This window comes from Syngnathoides biaculeatus, chromosome 5 (genome assembly GCF_019802595.1).
Source record: "Syngnathoides biaculeatus isolate LvHL_M chromosome 5, ASM1980259v1, whole genome shotgun sequence".
Classification (NCBI taxonomy): Eukaryota; Metazoa; Chordata; class Actinopteri; order Syngnathiformes; family Syngnathidae; genus Syngnathoides; species Syngnathoides biaculeatus.
The window spans coordinates 2,792,764-2,815,766 of record NC_084644.1 but is presented as its reverse complement, the minus strand read 5'-3'; the positions used below and the strand labels follow the sequence as shown (position 1 = coordinate 2,815,766).

At 40.7% G+C, this 23,003-nt stretch overlaps 1 protein-coding gene across 1 annotated transcript in view; it reads left to right on the top strand.

Annotated features, from left to right (window-relative positions):
• The window catches only part of cdkal1 (CDK5 regulatory subunit associated protein 1-like 1), a 195,467-nt gene that overhangs the window by 149,865 nt on the left and 22,599 nt on the right, over positions 1-23,003 (top strand). The window contains exon 12 of the mRNA XM_061819899.1: positions 1,817-1,879. Within this exon, the coding sequence (XP_061675883.1) occupies positions 1,817-1,879 (63 nt within the window). The remainder of the gene's footprint in view (positions 1-1,816; positions 1,880-23,003) is intronic.

Below are 23,003 nucleotides of genomic sequence, written 5' to 3'. Positions count from 1 at the left end.
ACTGGCTTCCAGTCAGCTTTCGAATAGATTTTAAAGATCTGCTACTGCTCTATAAATCAGAAATGGTTGAGGTCCTACATACATGAAAGAAATTCCACTGCAATATAAACCCAGTAGGGCTCTGAGATCGACTGACTCATGTCAAGTAGTCCAAAGCAAACATGCTAAAGCAGGGTTTAGCTATTACGCTGCCAACAGAAGTGACGTCAGCCACAAGTGTGGATGTTTTTAAATCCAGGTTAAAAACCTCTTCTTTTTTCCCTCAGGCTTTTTAGAGTATTTTCGTTTTTGAATGATATTCCTTGCACTGTACGCTGGTTTTGGCGGCACTCTGTACAACATCTGGCTCACAGTTTTCAGGGCCTGGGTTCAAATCCGGGGCCTGTGCGGAGTTTCCATGTTCTCCCCATGCCCGCGTGGATTTTCTCCAGTTTCCTCCCACATCACACAAACATGCAGTAATTGGAGACTCTAAACTGTCCGTAGGTGTGATTGAGAGTGCGAATGGTTTGTTTGTATGTATGTGCCCTGCGATTGGCTAGCAATCAGTTCTAGGTGTACGCCCCCTCATGCCCAAAGACAGCTGGGATTGGCTCCCGCGACCCTTGTGAGGATAGACATCTTAGATAATGAAAGTACGCTGTTTTAATTGTCCTGTTTTTTTCATTATGTTGTATTTTTTTTCAATTTTACATGTTTTTCTTTGGTTTTAAATGGTTTTAATCATGTGAATTATGCTATATAAATCCATTTGCTTTGCTTTGCTTGTCGCAAGAGTGGCAAGTGCATCCAGCCTTCCCCCCCTCAGCCAGAGATGGCCTAATCAGCGGGTTAATTACGCCTCTTTGTAACTGTGTCAGCGTCATGTAACTGATTGGATTAACAACTTCGATGGATCAAACAGTCACATCTCCCGCGCGCGGGTGTTATTACACATTACGGAATAACGAAGGTTAAGGCTGGACTTTGAGCGTACATTTAATCAAAAACATTTTCTGATACGGCTTGTGAGGTGAAAAAGTCTCTGTTCTGCTCTTTCTTTGTCTGCATTTAGAATTTCCAAGAATGAATAAATGACTGTAGGCGTTGTTGTTAGCCGTAATGATTTTCCTCCATTTGCTGGAGTGACCCCACAAGCGAATAAGTCGACATCTTCAAAACATGTGCTGTTTTTACCTTAAACTAGACAGCGCTTGCTTACTTAGAGTGGCACAATGTTAAGGTTTGATCTTCAGTATTATGTATTCCATATCGTGGTTGTATGAAGTATAAGCACAAGCTCAAATTTTGTAAATAATTTTCATTTTTTTTAATTACGTTTGATCCTCAAGATGAGGCCTTCCAGTTTGACTCTTAGAAATGATAATTGAGACTCTTGTAAAGTGATCACATTTTCAACAGTTGTATTTCAGTGTAACTTTTCAACGTTAACAATTGAACTGGCTACAATTCGCTGTCTGAAATTCAACCGATGTCTAAAATTCACCAGCAGAACACCCAGCAAGTCGCAGTTATGCTTTCTTAGTCACGAGACGTCACATACTATGAAAACGTAACTAGATTGGCTGGCTGTCCGGTTTTGACTTGAAGTAACCCTGCCTGGTGGCACAGACGGTGAATTTCAGACAGCAAATTGTAGCAACTATTGAAAATGTGATCACTTTCCATTTCAAATTCAAATCCTGTCTTCTGTGGCATTTCAAATTCAAATCCTTGTGGCACTTATTTACTTCCATAGACTTTGGTTTAAAGTGTAAGTCGTATATGTTTTGTGTATCTGTCTAACATTGCATTCCACCTCTGTTTGCCATCACAGAAGAAACAACGGACAAAAGAACTTTCTCAACTGTTTCACTCCTACAACCCTTATGACCACAAGGTGAGGCTGTATTTTTCTTTTCCTTGCTTTTTTTACGCATCCTTGCTCATCTCCCGTCATCACGCACTTGGCTCATCTTCAGCGAGCGCTTCCGAAGAAGCCCCTCACTTGACATCACAAGTTGTCATTCGTGTATTGTCTTAAGGGCCGTGACGATTTAGTTTTACACTTAATGGGGATCATCTCTTGTCATCCATCTTGTGGATGAGAGCGTGTTAAGTGTTGCCTCCTGATTACAAATGGGCTCCAATTTCCTTGGAACTTGATGCTCAGAATTTAACTATAGTGATCGATCGTCCTTCAATTCAGTGATGCCGTTGGGATTGTGTTCAATACCGAGACACCATCAACTAAAGGATGTGGAAAATCCGGACGATTGTAGCTCTGATTTTGCGGAAAGCTTTACTTTACAGCACACATAGAGAGAGCCTCTTCTTTCTCGGTGGAATTCATAAATACTATTAAAGATAGAGATGGCATTTATATAGTGCATCTCCGATTTCAAGCACAACCCAGGAACGGTGGTCCACTCCTTTCAATAAAATGATTTTGCTATTGTGCAGTTTCCGATAAATCCCTGAATACTCATGTCATTCTTTTTGCATTTCCAGAGATTGCAAAATAAATCTCTGTGCATTACAAGTCAAGATAGCTGAGATATGATTTTGCTAAAAAGATCTAATGTCAAGCACGAGTCCTCCCAGGTCCACTAAGGTCTGCCCGCCCTTGCCTGTGTCCTTTGACTGAGGAAATGTGGACGCAAATATGATATTATCGCTGTCAGACCACAATATCCCTCCTTACAAGTTTGATTCCTATGCGTGCCTGGTCTTTCGGCTTATAGTTTCGAGAAGGTTTTGTGTCTTCGCATCAGTGTGCTGTCTGTGTACATACACATGTAACGGCGGCGAGAAAGCTTCGCTACATAAAGGTTAGTCTGCGTCTTTACGGCAATTACTGGTAATATGCATTTGGTGATGTAGGAAAAGGTCATTGATAAAGACCGAGTTGCGGGGAAGCTGTTGTTTTTGTGGACTTTTTATTGTTTCAAAGCTCCCGGCTACAAACCTAAATGAAACAATGTCTTTTTTTTTTTTTTTTTTAAATGAACTAATTGCTATTTTATTGCCAAGGTTGTGTCTCAACCTCCCGTGGCTAATGATAAATCACCAGAGAGGTAAATGTCAACCTTCAGTACAGACTACTATTGACACTCAGTTGAGTTCATGAAAAATGAGCTTCCTTCTTTATTGGGCTTTCTAATTTCCTGTCATGTAGTTGATCTCTCCGGGCACTCTGGTTTCTTCCCACATCTCAAAAACACGCATTCATTGGAGACTCTAAATTGCCCCTAGGTGTGAGTTGTGAGTGCGGCTGTTATCTGTCTCTATGTGCCCTGCGATTGGCTGGCAACCAGTTCAGGGTGTACCCCGCCTCCTGCCCAAAGATAGCTGGCGTAGGCTCCAGTACTCGTGAGGATAACCGGCTCAGAAAATGGACGGATGGATAGGTGATCACAGTTAACGTGTTTTATTTGGAAATACGACATTTGAGTATACATTTTTATGAATACGAGCCTACAGTGTTCAACACTCAAGGTGTGTGCTTTAATTTACGAGTGCGTGTGCGTGTGCCTCTGTGTGTGTTTGCAATGATGAATGCGAAGTATCCTGTCGCCAGATGGTGCTGAACACGGCCCATCCATTAGCAATGAAAAGACCAGTGGGTAGAAACCTGGCACAGCACTTTGTCTGGAGCCAGTGCCCCCCCACCACCACCACACACGCACATACACAAACACGCCCACTAGTGTTTACAGTCAACTCTCAATAATGCCCCACTGGTCAGTGTATCGTTTTGGAATACATCATATTGCTTGTTGTTTTCTGACTAAAGGTGCCATATTTCAAAGATTAGTCATGGATTTTTCACATATTTCTCTTCATGATTTAGAGGAAGACAGTGTATTATCTTTAATAACTACAGTATAAACAGGGTTTGTCACCCCTTCACACGCTTTTGTGGAGTTCAAGCATGCATGTTTTTGTGCAATCCCAATAGCTGTATTTTTAAACCATTTTATACTCCTTCACGATGTCAACATGCCTGCATTGAGAAATGTCATGAAACCAACTATTTAAAAAAAAAATTCTTTTTGCCTGAAATGTGTGATTATATGATAATCTTGTTTTGTCTAAAAATGACATTAATATGCTTGCTGGTGTTGGCATGTTCACATCAATTTTTAGTTACCGTATTTTCCGCACTATAAGGCGAACCGGAATATAAGCATAGAATAGATGCTACAGTAGAGCCTGGGGTTACATTATGCATCCATTAGATAGAGCTGGTCTAAAGGCTCAATATTGATCCATATATAAGGCGCACCGGATTATAAGGCGCACCGTCGGCTTTTAGGTGCGCCGTATAGTGCGGAAAATACGGTACTCCAGAGTACTCCACTGGTTTGCTGAGCACAGAGATCCTGTAAGGTTGTATAAACTGTAAAAACACAACCTACAGACTAACATTTTTTTTTTTTTTTTTTAATTTCAAGTTTTTTTTTTTTATTGCTCCCGAAGGGTCGGCCCTGCCGTGTCAAAGTTGCGAGACGCATGCTCGGGTGGGTGTGCGGTGCGCGCGTTCAGCTGGTTCTCGCGGTGCTTACAGTGCCCCTTTGCCCCTGTCACCGTGCGCCATCATAATCTCCCGAGAACATACAAATACAGATGCCGCATCCATTCTCCGTGCTGTGTGCATAGGCCTGAATGACAAGAGTGACAGTTTGCCTTGCAGCTAGTGAGAAGGGACAAGCTGTCAACATGGACCGCTGCACCTGCTCAGCCCCACCAGGGACGGCAAAAAGTGAGAGGCAGCGCAAAAAAAGAAAAAAAAAAATGAATGTGTGTGTATATAATATGTGTGTGTAAAACATACATTGGAATAAAGGAAGTCAGTGGGGGCAGTCACAATGAAAAAAGAATGAGTGAGCGTTTGTGGAAAATATAACCTAATTGCACACAGTCAATTCCCAGCCTACCTTTTTTTTTTTTTAACTCTCAATTTGCCCAGTAACATTGACGTAATTAGCATTTGTCACAAAGAAGGAATAAAAAAAAAATGGAGGAAGTTAATTAATCTAACAAGTCTCCCTCTCCCCAACAGATCACTTTTAATGTTTTTTTAAATTATTTTTCCCCCCCCGTTGGGGATCCTAATTGTGTTTATTTGCTGAGAGATTTTTCCAATCTGCTGCTTTATAATGTTGTGAAAAGCTAACCTCTGCCTTTGTCAAACTTGACGTTTGCTCGGCACACTTTTTTCTCGTTAATTAACGTACTATTTGAGTAGACAAAAGAGGCTACGGAAAGAGACAAAACTTACATTTATTGGCTTGAGTGATTTGTTTTGGTTCCACAGTCGATTTGCTCGTCCGTCCACGTCTATTTCAGCGTTATCATTAAAAAGTGTCCACACCATCTTCAGAATACTGCCATGAGATAACAATGCAAAAAATCACGCATCTATTTTTACTAATTCCAATTTGGATGATAAAAAAATGACGAGCTGCCATAATTTTTAGACGTCCTCGCCATCCTTGGGTTGTAATAGCGACACATTCTTCCTCGACTTCATTTAGCAAAGACACCTTTAATAACTTATCGTGACACGGTAATGTCACACCTCCTCTTTGATCAAAGGCTACACAAATGGAAGCGGACCTGTTGGCGTGTGCTTGTGCTAGCACCTGTGTGTGCGTGCGTGCGTCTGCAATGATATTCTACCCACAATGCCGTGCTGTTTACCAAAGACATGGTCGTCTCTTCTGCTCCTGTTGTCCCACAGAGTTCTATAGACATGTGTACATTGTGCTCAATCTGTCCAGCTTCCACATGAGGGACTTATGAAACACGTGTGCAATTGTTCAAATGCACGAAAGCCGTGAGTTCATTTGGAAGGGGTTTTTTTGGGGGGGGTTCTAACCTATGTGGCCACACAGTGCTGGTTCATTGTGTTGTCCCTCCAGCTTTCACTAAGAAATTAGATAAAATGCAGAAAAATATGAGCGAAGTGAAGTGAGTGAAGAATCTTCTTAACAACAGCAGTCTAAAGTTTGATTGAAAAGAATCCTCATTTTCCGTAGACAGATTTCCGTAACAATACGGATACAAGCAACCGAAATGAGTTTCCTCCGCAAAGGTGTCTGGGCTGTCCTTTAGAGATAGAGTGAGAAGCTCGGTCTTCCGGGAGTGGCTCAGTGTCGAGCCGCTGCTCCTCCGCATTGAGAGGTGGCTGTGGCATCTGATTCGGATGCCTCCCTGGTGAGGTGTTCCGGGCATGTCCCACCGGAAAGAGACCCCGAGGACGACCCAAGACACGCTGGAGAGACTACGTCTCTCGGCTGGTTTGGGAACGCCTCGGGATCCCTCCGCAAGAGCTGGAAGAAGTGGCCGGGGAAAGGGAATTCTGCTGAAGCTACTTCCCCCGCGACCCGACCCGGAAAAGCTAATGGATTAAGATTTTCATAAGGATGATGGAAAACATAGCCTGAATTCGTAAAATGAAACTCGCTGTAAACTCAAAAGTTTTCTCACTTATGGATCATCAGATTGACCAAAACTCATAACGACATTAAATATTTGAATGAAAAATACATCTTGTAAACCAAAAAACTGAATAAGCGTTCAATCTAATGACATGTTCTCGCCAGTTTCTGTCACTAGAGCAGCCAGGGCAATCTCCTCCTTCCTTCATAATAATTGTCTTGTGTTGTTTATAGTTCATTTAAAAAAAAAAAAATAATACAGTAATACTGTGGATGTGGAGGGCTATAAATGAGTTTTCTAATAAGAGGGCCGGGGCTTGCAGTTTTCCGGCGCATTGAGTTGGTGTAATAATCAATCGCTTCATGTGCAGGTACAGTATCGGTCACCGACTGTGCTCGTGCGATGGTTCTTCCTTATTAGAACTGATGTATGTTGCAGTCCTTTCTTCTATCGTTATTTATTTTTACTTTATTTGTTGAGGCTCCTCCTTTTTTTGTTGGTTTTTTTTTTTGTTGCAAAATTTCAAAATATTTTGTTCCAGTTCTATAAACGGTACGGCCTCGGATTCTACGGTATTGTCGTTTTCGAAGGGTAAAAATGTGGCACATTGCCACCAGCAGCGTGATTGCTCCCAGCCTACTAGTGGACGCGTATGGGCCAAGTAGGCATAAAGGTTTGTTATGAATGCAGCCTCATTTGCCTAATTGTTTCACTGCGCTGATTGCTTAGCTCAGCTAATCTTCAGACATTTGAAGCCTGCTTCAAGAAAATCATTACAATCTATATGGAAATTTAGACACATTGTCTCGAGCTATTGACAAAACCAGTTTTAACTTTTGTGACTTCTTTGTGCCTGTGCTGTCAGAGGAATTCTTTGCCGGTGCTGATTGGGCCTCCATTTTCGTGCCCACTAAAAGACGAGGGACAGACGACTGATCCGGCTCCAGCAGTTGCTTACTGTATTTATCTCGCCGATGTTGTGTGGTGTGTTGTCGCTTTCACCCTTTCCATTTAAATCCCTGTTTATCGCTTTATCACAGAGTTGCACACACAATGCTAAGACAGCCAAATAACTCCGCCAATATCTGCAGGATTAATTCACTTTGCCTTGAGAGACGCAAACTGCATTGTTTCTCTTTGTTCGGCACTTCAGCTTTTCATTAAACACGCCTTGGCGAGCTTATCGCTGCCTGCACATATTCCGTGTTTACATGTTCACACCATTTTAAAGCTTGCATTTTTATGGATTTCGCTGGGTAGCTGAGGTCCTTTATCAGGAGTCGTATGAGTTTACAGGTTTTTCAATCATCTGAGGGAATTATGGAGCAGCGTGTTTTTTGGGGCCGTTTCTGTATACCTCTACAGTTGCTAATCCACCCTTCCGTTGCAATCATCAGTGTTAAAGTCATCGTTAACGCGTTTTGTCCCATACCTGGTAAAATTTTGCTTTCCAGCAGGCTAGAAGCGATGCCTCGTATTGTTTAGGTTGTAAAACTACTCGAGCATTTAATCCAGTAATTGGATATTTCACATTCACCTTTTTACTTTCACTGAACAATTAGATGTTTATTATCGTTATAAAAGATCCAAGTGAATCCAGATTCTGTTTGCAGGCTGCGAGGTCTATTTCAAGCAGCAGGTGGGCCTTTAACTCCTGCTGCAACAGATTTAGCCAGTGGAGCATTTTTGTGCTAAATACCAGCTGGAAAAAGGGGAAGTGCTCCGATATTTATTTCTAATTGCCACATATCTATTTGAGCTTAATAAAATAAAGAAACAACTAAAATCGCATTTGGAAAATCATTGCTTGTGTACGTAAGGATATAATAGCATACCCAGATGGAAAAAAAGCTGCTTCCCCCATTGCAAATTTTGAAAAGTGTTATATAACTTTCATCCTCGCTGCAGTTTACAGAAAGCCTTGTTTGAATAACGTAATGTTACAGCGTGCATATCGATTAAAATGCAACACCTGTATAAAAGATTTCTGTGGACATGCCAATGTAACTTTTTAATAATGTCTGCTTGTCATTTACTTGCCCAAAAGAAGGAAAAAAAAAAAAAGAAACTTTATTATACAACCATTTTAAGTTATGAAGAAAGTATGCTCGGTGGATATGAATATGGATATAAAGTTATTGGTGTGTGTCTCTTCTCTGCTGATGCGTATGGGTAAACATCAGCAGTCGCGTAAAACAGTTTGACAACAACATCTGCTTTTTGTCTCTGAGTCAACAGTCACTTCCTCCCCACACCTGTACTTCTCACGGACAATTAAATAAGCACAGAAATAAATGCTGTAACAAATTCAGAATCGCAGAAGATTTGGGGATTTTTCAGGGGGTTTAGAAGTTATGACTGACCGTGCACATCGGGAATTTTTCGTAGATTTTAAAGGGTTACAAAAAAATCTGACCCATTCTGCCCAACTTCTTTTTGTGCAGTGTAAAGTGAAACGTATTACATACTTCATTTCATACTTGAGACTGTTTGAGCCCCCGGGATGCACGTGTCATGGAAACGATGAGTCGCAGCCCTGGAACAATCAGCCTCTCCAACTTCTCATCACAGAATACACAATAATCCTCTGCTACTCCGTCGTATTTCTTTGATAGTTCTGCTATTTTGCAAATTTTTTAGTTGTTCCACTTTCATCTTTTATCCTCTTTGTACTATATACTGGTTACCCGTCCATCCATCCATTTTCATAGCCACTTATCCTCACGAGGGTCACGGGAGTGCTGGAGCCTATCCCAGCTGTCAACGGGCAGGAGGCGGGGTACACCCATGAACTGGTCGCCAGTCAATCGTAAGGCACATGGAGACAAACAGCCGCACTCACAATCACACCGGCGGGGCAATTTAGTGTCCAATTAATGTTGCATGTTTTTGGGATCTGGGAGGAAACCCGAGTGCCCGGAGAAAACCCACGCAGGCACGGGGAGAACATGCAAACACCACACAGGCAGGGCCGGGATTGAATCCGGGATCTCAGAACTGAGAACCAACGCTTTACAGCTGCTCCACTGCCCCGCCCTTTATGCTCGTTATGTTTGTTCAAAACCTTTTTGATTCATAATAGCATTTCACATATGATATGCAGTTTTGATCAGAGTTCCCAGTGGGGACGTCACATTTAACAGCTTTTGTGCATCTTAAGTGACCAGTTTGACATTCTACATTCGGATCATGCCTGTACATTTATGAGCTCGGCCCAGTTGAAGAGGAATAATACACGTTTTGGAAATGTTCAATTTCAAACTAAAATAAAGAAACTCGGAGAAAGAGTAATATTTCCTTCATTTCTCTTCACTAAAACCCTCCTTTGAATGGTTACATGATAATATCCTCATGTGACTGTTCTTCCTCTCTGGTCACATTTGCAACGTTTTTCAACTGTTTGACTCAAAGTTTTCCCTCTTATGGATCACCAGATTGGTCATATGTCGCTACACTGACCAAAAACTGTACCGTTTTGGTGGCGTTATACTATTGTTGTCACAGTTTAAAAAAAAAAAAACAAAAACAAAAAAAAAAGCTACACATTCGATGGTATTAGAATTAAAAGAGACACTCTGCAACCCGCAGCGCGAACGTTATGTCAGTCAAGTGGACTAACATCAAGCTCACTAATTTGCACTTCACTTTTGTCTCTCGTTGTTCAATGAGATGTTGAGCTTGGGATTCATTGTTTCACTGGAGTCTTATTTGTGGATCAATGCTATATTGTGCTAGCGCAGAGATGTTAAAAAAAAATAAAAAGGTCTGTGTTATTATTGTGTAACTAACGTATTTCTTGTAAAATCCCTAACGTTAAACGAGTCATTTCCATCATGACTTGTTTCCATAAATTTCTTCTTTAACAATTGATATACCATAGTTTAACTCACAAAGATGCTTTTAAAAATAATGGAACTAGTAAATTAAGGGGGTAAACACCCTCTTTATTTGCAAACGAGCACTATCATTAATGTTTGAGAGACGTGACCTACATTCAAACATTACATTTTATTTTGTTTTACTTCAACAACAACAACAAAAAATTTGAAGAATTGAACACAGCAGGTAATTAAATAATTGTTCAGCATCAAAATGAATTGAAACGGTAATTGAATTTAAAGAAAAATTTGACCAGACAGGATAACAGAATAATGATGGTGTAAATGCCCCCTTTTAATATCTTTGACACTTATTGAGAGATCTTATTTTTATTGTTCTTTTTCTCGGTCATCTCCTTGTGTGTTTTGAATTGATTAGTGCGTTGTCTTGTTGTGCTGAAGGACTCTTAATTGGCTGTTTGGAGCTAATAAATAGCTTTAATTACCAGGCCCGTTTCGATAAGACGACAACGGTACGACGGAGACGGAAAAATAAAGTGCATTGCCGAGTTCTTCCTGGATTGGATGCGGTCTATTTGTTAATCAGATAGACTATAAATGATCATCATTGCGGTATGACCAGTCAACGTGATTTTGACGTAGATAACTCTTAGCCTCTCAGAAGGAGTATATGAGAACACATTTATATGTTTTTTAAATGTCCTCCCTCTCATAAAGCATTACTTTTATCTTAAGACTGATATCTACGGTCAAAGTTTAAAGTAGTTGAAAAATCACCCCAAAATAAAAAAAAAAACTGTTAATGTTTCTAAGAACACTGATTCACGTTTTGGTGGGTAAAGAATCACACAAGAAATATTATTGTTCCTCCCCAGGCTTCAGATTTAGAAAAATATACAATGTTTTAATAATATTGCCATAATGTCAGGACATTACATAAAAACAAGTTACATGAACCGAAAAAGCCCTTTGCCAACAAAATATATGATTGCTTGATGATCAGTGAAATTGCTTTAAGCATTTTACACTTGACGCGCCAGCAAAAAGTGACCTGAGACGCTGCACTCGCCCCCACCGCTCGCAAAGAACCGGAGATCACTGAACCAAAATAAATACAGGTTTCAGGCACGATTGTTTGTCTGGTTTCAAAATTAGCATGACAAGTTTTCATTTGACCCACCACTATAATTCCATGCACAAAAACAAATACGTCAAATAGCCAACAGCTGCCAAAGACATGATTGTCACATACTTGAGTCCGATATACGATTAAGGGAGCAAGCGAGTCATAATTATGTCCTGTTGACGGTTCATGTGTAGGGCACGCTCGGAAAATGGATTTTTAATCTCAATGAGGACGACCATGCTCAGCAAAGATTGAAATGTAAAGTGCATGTTGAGATCACTCATTCAGAGGTGAGATCAGATTAATAACATTGACATTTTTCATCCAATTGCTTAAGTTACGTAATGACTAGAATTTCTATTGTATTCATAAAGACTGTTGTAGTACATCATTTAATATTTTCATTCTTCATTAAAATGCTGAGTCATTAAAAACAAAACGAACTGTTATCAAACATTAAATTAATTAAAAACACTGTTTTTGCACATCTTTCTCTTCCTAACAGTATTGCTTTGGAGTTGTACGGACTTATTCTTCTTCAGCGTGGAAGAAACAGACACAATCATTGATTGCAATTTTGAATTTCTTTTTTTTAATGCAGCCTCTCCCAAATTTGTCTCCCCTTTGCTGTATTTCTCTGTCGCTCTTTGTTTCCCCGTCAGTGGAGCTCATCTGTGAGTGTTGATCTAAGATGTAAGAGCCCAGACTTGTTGAAGCGGCTCCTTTGAAGTCTTGCCAGTGGGGGGAAAAATGGACTTAAGAGTTCTTTTAAACAGCAAAGCAACATCAGGGATTTTGTCTTTTCTTTGACAAGAGCAGCTTAGTTCTTCATCCTTGGTTGCATTTCATGCTGTCAGGAAGGTAAATAAAGTTGAATGGGCGCAGATGTACCTCAGACTGAGTCATTTTTGAGTCTTAGTCACATTTGCTCATTCGGAGAGGCACGCTTATAATTCTGCAATTAATTAATGAGGCTGTTGTCTGATATGATTTCCTTGAAAGTTACATATTTGCACTGCCACGCTTGAGAACTCGTCAATAGTATTCTTCTTATCTCAGATAATTTTAGTCATATAATTTCCATTGCAAACATGGTCTTTAGTGGCTATGCTGCTAGAAGTAATTAGGAATGACTTGCTTGACCACTACAAATCTTTTTAAGTGAGTGCACATTCCCCGCCAAAAAAAAGTAACAAACAGACAGCGTCCACTTGGGGATCTTTCGAACACACAAACTGACCGCGGCAATGATGCAGTGAGGGATGCTCGTGAAAGTAAGCCACGAGAAACAAAAAATAAGTGACTTGGCGACAGCTTAAAAGTGGTTGCTTGCGTCAGCCAAAATGTGGAAGGGGTCTTTTATGGCATTGTGACAAAATCATCGGCCCAGAAGAGCACAAACCAGGACTTAACCCATTAGCCACAGATGGTTGTCAAATAATCAAATTGGATTGTTCAGTTATTGGAGAATGACGTCTTTGTTTTGGAATAGTACAAGATGAATTTTGAGTCATTAGACCGGCATTTTGGCTAATTGGGTCAGGTTACCATTTATATATAGTCTTACCCTTGAAAATACATTTGCATTATTTGAAATGATCAAGTACCAAGAAACAACCCCATCTGGAAGTTTCTCGTTTTCTCTGGTACCACCCCCCCCCCCCCCACATCCTCACACATTCATCCCTCTTATCTAGTGTACTGCTGTCATAGTGTTAACACGAGTGTGTCCATTAAAAGGTAAGCGCAGTAGCCTTCAGGCTCGTCAGACAACGCGATGACATGAGACGCCTTCTGAATGAAAGCAGTGGAGATCAAAGTACTTCAATGGCCACCTGTGTGCGTGCGCACATACTGTAGTTTCACTGTTCTATGCAATACTGTATGTGCACCACGTGTATTTCCTTTGAATACAGTTATCATATTTGTATTACTACTGCATTATGGGATGATGTTTTACAAAACACCCCCCACCCCAGCTGACATCAAGTAGCCTCTAAAGTTGGACCTTTCACTCGAGATGGTTGGACTGATTTATTTGGAGGAGCGAAAAAAGAAAACGTTAACATGTTTCCCTCTTAATCATAAACAAATCATGTCAAAATATTTCATCCTATGCTGTATATTGTAAATAGGAACCTATTACTATGACTTTCTAAGAAAGGATTTTGAAAGTACACAGAAGTGGTTATTGCATCGGTTTCTTCCTTGTTCTTGCACTTACTTTACGAGGTCTGTACTCCGAAGCAGAATGCAAGGCCACGTTGTAATTGTTTGGAAAGTGTTTTTTTTTTTTTTTTTTTTTTTTTTACTAAGACAAAAACACATTCTGACACAAATTCCTCAAACTAGCGTTAAACTAAAACACAACCAATCAAATTGATTTGTCAACTGAAGGGTGAACAATCTGGGTGATATAAAAAGTGGGTAATCTGCATTTTTTTTCTTCCTTTGGGGAAAGAAATTTCAGCATTTATTTTGGATGACTCAGATGACAGTAATTTGGCACAAAACATCTGTTAAAGTGGATGATACTTAGCTGCCTTACTAAACTTCTACTTATTACTATTGATGGGATGTCTCATTTTGCTTGGTATCAGTAATTGTTGCACGATTAAAAAAAAAACAAAATAAAAAAAAAAAAACAACATTCCAGGGAGTCCTTATGACCGTGCTCGCTACGTTTGTTTCGACAACACTAACGTAATCTGATTCTGGAAGACGCGCAATCTCGGACCCGTGGTAACGTCGCAGTACAGTCATAAATACAGCAAGTATTTGTATGCTTTCACTGGGGTTGAATTCCAGACCACCACCGCAATAGGTGAAATCCACAAAGCAACAAACTTTTTATTTTCTTTGAATATACATATTTTAAAGATGCATGAACCTCCCCATATTCTCATTGATCTTCCCCACACATATATTAACCTCTACCATATTCTTACAAACACTTTCTATACTCGAAATATCTTTTAAACATAGAGTCATACAAAGTAGCGCTGGACACTATTTACATTTTATTTGTGTTTTAATGAATTTTTCTTTTTGAAAATTGCAAGCCATAGGAAGTGTTATTTCACACACACACACACACACAAAATACAGCATTCATTCCAAATCCTTTTATAGACAAAGGATCCCCAATGCTACTCTGCAACAACTCTGTAATTAAAGCGGAAAAACAGAAACCTAAAGAAATTCTTACCTTTAATTTGTGTTTGGCGTGCACGCCGGAAAGGTGAAAACTCGGTGACTTTTGATGCCGTTCGTAACGAGGAAATACCATCAGTCATAAACCGAGGACCCCCGTATAACCTTTACAATTCCGCCAAACGACATCGTAGAAGTTACAGTTGACTCCCGGATGGATGTGGAGATGCCGTACATGTTACTCTCTGAGCCAAGAGGAGGAACCAAGCCGTCTATTTGTCTAACGTATTAGTTCATAACCTTGTCCGCCGAGCATGGCTCAAAGTGTGGCGCGCTTTTGGAGGACAGGGGCCACTTTGTTCACGTTATGTTGTATGAATTCATTTTCACTCGCACTGACCTGTTTACGGCTGAAGGCCCATTGACGTTAATGCGTGACGGCTCGTCCTCATTAGGAGGCAAACGTATAGAGCTGGCGAAACCGCCATCAGCTTTTGTTGGCCACATTCACCACAGGCTAATATGCCAGTTTTCCAGTTCTGTCCTGTGGCTTATATCATGTGTGAGAAGATGTAACCTTGGATTCACTGAGACAAGCAAGGTCGCGACATCCTCACGGCACATTAAAAGCTCGCAGTGACAGCTTGAAGCAATTTTTTTTTTTTTTTTTTTTTTTGCTTAACGTGTTTACTTGCATGTAAACCTTATATACATCTGCTATGTGTTAAGAATCATTTGGCTGCCGATTTAAAAAAAAAAAAAAAAATGCAAGCAGGCTCAATCAGGTATTAGCTCAAATATTAAAACCTTGCCCTCAGTTGTGTTGTACTACAGTGGGCAGATATTGACTATCTTGAGCAAAAAAAGATCACAGAATTTATTTTTAGTGGCTCATTTTTATATAAATTTTCTTTGTCACTTCCAACAACAGAATGTTTTTCGACATTGATCGATTATTTAATTTATATTTTATATTTACTTGGGTTGTCTTTGTGCGATATTAAATTTAGTGTGATGATCTGAAATATAAGTGTGCTATATATGCACAAAAAAAAATCTGAATTGAATAGAAAGGGGAAAAAAAATATCACAGCACCATAAGTAGCATTTATCAGTGATCAGGGTAATTTTGAAGTCGTCTTCCAACAGTTTTACCTTCAGTCAATACAAGTTCATATTTTGGGTGCGCGTGAAGTAACTTTGTTCATTTTTGCCTGATGAAGGGTGGTGAGAACGTGCTGATTCTGGTGTCGGAGAACATTTATCAATTGAAGGTTCATTTTCATTCAAGAGTGCCAGGTTTTGCCGGGGACTTCCATGACAAAACCCGTCTGGACACGCTGCATACGAGGCATCATATGTTGGTGATGAAGAACGCCCAATTTGGCAAGCGCCATTCATGTTTGCATCCGGTAGGCATGTTGCAGCTGCCTGCCTGTGTGTGTGTGTGTAAATAATAAGTGCAATATGGGTTTTCATTTCAAGAGAGTGATCAACTTTTTTTTCAGTTCTGAATTAGTTCCGGTGGCACGGCGGCGCATCCCCAAACCATGCATTCATTGGAGACTTTAAATTCCCACTAAGTGTGGTTGTGAGTGCGGCTGTTGGCTGTCTCCATGTGCCCTGTGATTGGCTGGCAACCAGTTCAAGGTGTACCCTGCCTCCTGTCCGATGACAGATGGGATTGAACTTCCAAAAGGTTTAGTTTTTTTAGGCATACTAGGGAATCTTGTTTGCGTTTGGTTGTACTGCTGTGCATTATGGGCAACATTTTATATCCCAAATTTGCATTTATACAGTGAAGACAATAAGTATTTGAAAGCCCTGCTATATTGCAAGTTCTCCCACTTGGAATTCATGGAAAGGTCTGAAATGTTCATCAGAGGGAAAGAGGTTGTTCTCCAAAATCGCACAATACATGGGCGCGGTCATCCTCTCCATAATACAGTGCAGTCGTGCTGTCCTATGTGCAGAAAAACACCCCCAAAGCATGATGCTACCACCCCCATGCTTCACAGTAGGGACGGTGTTCTCGGGATGGAACTCATCATTCGTCTTCGTCCAAACACGGTGAGTAAAATTATGACCATACAGTTCCATTTTGGTCTCATCTGACCAAAAACTTTCTCCCATGACTCCTCTGTATCATCCAAATGGTCATTGGCAAACTTAAGACAGGCCTTGACATGTGCTGGTTTAAGCAGGGGAACCTTCCGTGCCGTGATTTCAAACCATGGCGTCTTGGTGTAGTACCAACAGTCACCTCGGAAACGGTGGTCCCAGCTCTTCTCAGGTCATTGACCCAAGTCCTGTGGTGTAGTCCTGGACTGATTCCTCACCTTTCTAAGGATCATTGAGACCCCACGAGGTGATGTCTTGCATGGGGCTCCACTCCGATTGAGAGTGACCGTCATGTTGAGCTTCTTCCATTTTCTAATGATTGCTCCAACAGTGGACCTTTTTTCACCAAGCTGGGTGAACTTGCAATATCGCAGGGTGTTCAAATACTTACTTTCTTTGCTGTATACGCCGGTTGCAATGTACTGTTACTGTACTAGTACTTTTATATCGCTCTACCATAGATGATAATGTAATATCGCACAGCTCCATCTGGTTGTTTAGTCAGGACTTGGTCTCGGATTGGAGGTCCCAGTCTGCTGCTTTGAGCTGCGCCGAGCGCTGATGGTTTTCTTTTTGTCTGGTCTTCCTGTTGGTTTGAAAGCACAGCTGCACGCGAGCAGTGTCGCCTCGGTCTGATTACTACCTGCTCGCTTTGATGAATGTTGGCGATTTGTGGGCGTGGGTTCTCTGAGTCAGTTTGAAGCTGAAGATGTCCAACTCCCTCCCCCGGGATAAATCAATCAACACCATTCAATTGCTAATGTCACCCCCCCCCCCCCGTTCGAGTCATTTGCTCCTTTTAAGTCGGATCTTGTTCAATCAAATGTGTCTTTGCAGAAGAACATTTTGGCTTGTCTCCTTTGATATTTGCTTTCCGGGTTTTTCTTGATGTTTTCCATTTTCATGTTGGTGGTGGGGGGGGGGGGGGTGAGGGACAAATTACGTTTAGTCTCAAACACCATCAAGCCTGCGACCGGCTGACTTTCACGTTCTTCCACGTTAAAAAAAAAAAAAAATTGCAGTTTTTGTTACTTAAAATTAACAATGGCTTAATTACTTATATACACACACTTTGATCTTCATAAAACTTTTATTTACTGACACTTTTAACATTTAACATTTTTAACAAGGAAGCATAACTGCTGTAAAATAAAATAATGTTTTATGGAAACTGACATGCCATTCTATAGACGGCACATCATCCATATAATGGCCAGTAAGCATTCATCCGTACCAGTATGTTTTTTTCTTTCTTGGGGGGAGGGGAGCGGGGGGGGGGGGTCTCCCTGTGGCCAATGACCAGCCATGACACATTCATCTCCTCTCAGCCCTGAGTGAATGCGATATGTTATCCAATCGCATTTGCGCTGTGATCTGTTCATTTTTATAGAATTGATTCTTTATTTACATATACTGCAATTGTTACTCCGCTGTACTTGTTTTTGAGCTTCCACTATTTCATGCAGTTTTCCCACATCAATTTATAATAATTTTATTGAGAGGAAGTTGAGCTTTAGTCATGGTACACGCCCCCCAAAAAAAAAAAAAAAATCATTAAAACAAACTAAGACTTGATCAAATATGGGGAAGAATGTAAAAGCTTCCGGTTGAATTTTTGTTTAGCAATACATAGAGAAGATTTGGACTATGTAAATGCCATATTTGGGTTTGCGCCATATTTAGTGGAAATTCGAAACTTTTTGTGAGAACAAGAACAAGTGAAATGTGACCAATATCATGTCTAGTTGGAAGTATTTGACTTCTGAATTTTGTATTTGTTGTTTTGGATTAAAAATCTGAATTAAACTCTTGGCCGCACCATTGAAGGAAATGTAATAATTTTGACAACTTCAACACTTCCTTGCCTGCCTCTGGAAAAACATATCTTGATGAATGTGATTAATGCCTGACTGTAAATTTGAGGTGTTTTATTTGATCTCAAGGCAGAGGTGGGGCGCCGGGAGTGAGGCAACTGGTTTTGGATTCATAGAAAGATTAGCAACTCAGTGGGCAGTATCCCTATCAGGGTTTGTGAATTTTGAACACACACAGACAGATCTACCGTGTTCACATTTGTGACTTGATATAATTGCGGAAGGCGACAGACACGGTGGACGACCGGTTAGAGCGTGTGCCTCACAGTTCTGAGGACCGGGGTTCAAATCGTGGCACCGTTTTCCCTGTGCCTGCACGGCTTTTCTCCAGCCACCCCCACATCCTCCTCCTTTCCAAAAACTCGCATTCATTTAAGACTCTAAATTGCCCTTAGGTATGATTTTGAGTGTGAATTGTTACTATGTGCCTGGCGATTGGATGGCAACCAATTCATGCCCAAAGAGAGCTGGGATAGGCTCCGGGACTCCCGCGACCCCAGTGAAGATAAGCGGCTCAGGTAGTGGATGGATATTTGAGAAAACGTGGAAATTCTTCAAATGATTGAATGCCATTTATTGTCATTTTACGACTGTACAATGAAACTGGAGACTCTCTCCTGAGGATTGCCAAGATGGTCGGTGTTTGTTGGTACTGTAGGCATAGGTGTTATGTATTGTAGCAATTCAATTTGTATCACGATTAATTTGCTCTAAACCTCTCAGCACCATGTAAAAGGCAGACATACTGAATGTTATGGAAAAAAAGCAATGTTGTACGCAAAATCACGAATTATTTCAGAGCTACAGGCAATCTTTTGTAACCTTTCTGCTATATTGTACGTACACACTAACAATCTGCAGATGCTTTTTCTTGCTGACCTGGCTCGAATGGCTGAAATGTCTCTCCATGTATTATTCTTGTCACCCCAAGCCAACCATCTCCAGACAACGAATCGTATTTTGTGGGCTTCATGCTCTTCATCCTCTGTGACCTATAACGTGCACGTATGGTCTGTGCTGTAAGGGCTTTTCAACTTTAATGTTCCCTGCACGCTGTACAATGTCTAAACCACTAAAATCTGTCTGGGTCCGCAGTTGGTTCCGAAACTTTTCCCTTTCCCAACTTGGATTGGTGGACAATCCCCAGATGAGTCCGTTTCCTTCCTACTCCAAACACGCACTCGGGAGTTTTTGCGGGGCAGCTGAACAGACCGTTGCCCGAAGCCGTCTTGGTCACAATTGACACAGTAATAATTCAGGTTTTTAAAAAAATCAAAATACAAATCTGAAATGCTGCATTGTGTAGCTGCTCCATTTGGCAATATTTTTGTATATCAGGATTATTTTCCACTTTGTGAACTTTAAAAATTGAAGATTATCTACGGCGACACAGTGGCGCAACTGGAATGCGTTGGCCTCACAGCTCTGAGGACCTGGGTTCAATTCCAGCCCTCCCTGTGTGGAGTTTGCATCTTCTCCCTGTGCCTGTGTGGGTTGTTTCCGGGTGGGCACTCCGGTTTCCTCCCACATCCCAAAAACATGCAACATGAATTGGAAACTCTAAATTCCCCCATTGGTGTGAATGTGAGTGCGACCGTTCTATGTCTCTATGTGCCCTGCGATTGGCTGGCGACCCATTCAGGGTCTATCCCGCCTCCTACCTATTGACAGCTGGGTTAGGCTCCAGCACTCCCGTGACACTTGTGAGGATAAGCGGCTCAGAAAATGGATGGATGGAAATTAATTTTTTACAGCTAATCAGATGAAGTTATCAGCCCCAATTTTCTAAATGTCACTGTTTTATGTGGCTAAGACTGGACAGGCTATCATTTTACATAATTTTTTTTTTTTTTCAAAAGGTCACACAAATGGGCGCATACAGCATGTGCATAAACATCATTTTAGCACCAAGAGAATCAGAATGAATCTCCAAGAACACTTCCCAGACCACTTCAGCTTGAGGTTGTAATTTTACACACACGATGGAAGTCAAGCTTCATCCTGCAGACTCTCTTGACATTCATTGACACGAACGACAAAGAATGATGCAATGCAAAAACACTTCAAGAACCGTACCGGCACAACCATATTGCGGTGTGTTTACATGCAAATAACAGTTGTCCTATATATATCCCTCACTTTGGCTGATCTAGACAATGTACAAGGCTTGTGGATTCCATTTCCTCTGTAAATCTCAAAGTCATTTCTAGTTGCTATTCAAAGGCAGCAGGATAAACATATTTTAAATTCCACAAAAAATGTCTTTTACTAATCCCAACTGTGGATTAACAGAATTCACCTTATTTGAACTTTTTTGGGGTAGATGGGTGGGAAAATCAATCCATACAATCAATCCAGTATTGAAATGTGATATGAAAGTTGCTATTTCAATGCACGTTTAGTTTATTTAAAGGAGAGAGGAGAGGTTTTAAGTGTTTGCCTGAAAAAAATTGGTATTAAAATTCCTTGCCCAGTATTGTTGCCTCTATGGGAGAAAAGGACAACAAGAAAACGTGGACTGTAAAGCCACCACGGCACCACGCTGCCCTGTAATCCACATCGACATCTAAAACCATGTGGGAAAATGTTCCGTACTCCTGATCACACCAAGATTGAACGTTTTGTCCTTTATTCTGAAAGGTGTGTTTGCTATCAAAGCAGCACTGCTTAAACCAAAAAGGCGAAGCACCGTGGAGGCTCCATTCAAATGGGGAAAACATTTTAAAATCATTCGTCTTGTTTTGTATGTCACGAAAAACATTTTAGCAGGGGTGTTTAATTTTTATCCATACTGTAGTTTGTTTGACAAATTTCCCAATGGTAAGGGATTCAAGTTTTGAAGTTTTGCTGCTCTTTAACAATTTACTGTATTGCTTTATATAATACTGACTTCCTTTTACAACTCTACCAGGTTCTTGACACAATGACAATGAAGTTTTTCATTTGTGACGTGAAACGATACAGATATTTTTGACGCCATTAAATCAAACGAAAAAAGAAAAAAAATTCCAGGCATTTTTCCCCGTCCCTTTTAACACATTTTCAATCCATGTTTCAGTTTCTACCACAAGCCGGGAGAAGGGGAAACGGCATTAGGTTACGCGTCAAAGATGATTTGAAGACTTTTTACGCAATCAAACGTTGAGTGCATGAGATGGCGATTCTTGCCTTATCCACCGTGTCACCAGGACGGCCTCGTGGCCCAGATTTTTTTCCCCCCTCTCTTATCAAAACACATATATTTCTCTCCTGCTCATGAGATGACTAGAGGGCTAGCCTTCAATTGCAATCAGACATGTTTTCCAGATTGGCTTTCCTCTGCATCTCTGATTTGCTGTCTTCAGGTGGTGCCTCCAGTAATCACAATCCTACTCCTGTTGCCAAGGCGTTATTTTCAGCCTCAATTATAGATTAATGTGGATGTATGGATGTGTGCATTACGCATTCACTGACTTATTACCCCGTCCGTTCTCCCTCAGACTCACTTGGTCCGAGGCCTCCGGGCCCACACAGACATAATGGACAATCAGCCTGACAATCACAGCCTACCTCTGATTGATGCGGCACTCGCAAACATATAGGCGCTCGAACGCCACAGGCCGGTACCGCCGCAAGCCTTGCGCACAATCACACACGCACACCTTCGCATATTCTCATCACTTGATGAATAAATGATTTTTTTTTTTCTTTTCAAATTATTTAAGCGGTGTTAGCGTATTTCTTGCTCAAGCCAGTTGTGCCAACGCGAGTAACTCACAATAAGACTTGTAAGGACCTAGTACACTGCCAGGGAAACTGTAATCAAAAATCAATGGACCACAATATCCACCTGTTAAAATCAAAATGTGTTTCAAATGTTTAATGTATTCATCGGAAAATTTAATGTCGGTAATTTTGATGGCGGACGTGCTATATATATATATATATATAATATATAAATCCATGGTTCTGTAGCAACTAGTACTTGTAGTACTCTAGCCTCCGGCAGTCAAAGAACCTTTTTCCACATGTCAACAAAAGGTTTTATCATTAAGTTTATGATTCACCAGAAAAACGTCTGATCAATATACAATAGAATAACTTCCAGATGTTAGTCAAGCAGTCATAAGTCAGTATATTGACCAGGAAAAGTACCTCTTGGTGCTTACTTATAAGCCAGATCAACACACATGTGAACATAAACTAGAATGTAAAGGAAACACATTTGGGTCACTACTTGGGAATAAAATGTCATCAAACGTGTTGTTATGCCATTTTGTCTTACAGTATGTCTTGTTTTAGTGTATGCCATATGAAATAAGAATGTAGTGGAGCATTAAAGACAATAAATACTGTACATTGAAGACATTTACTGCGGGGTATACTTTTCAAACCCACCTGTTCTCTCGAGAGACCGCATGATGAACGTTTTGACCCCAGTCTCACACTTATTCAAATACGCTTTTTTCGACATACATCTTCAAA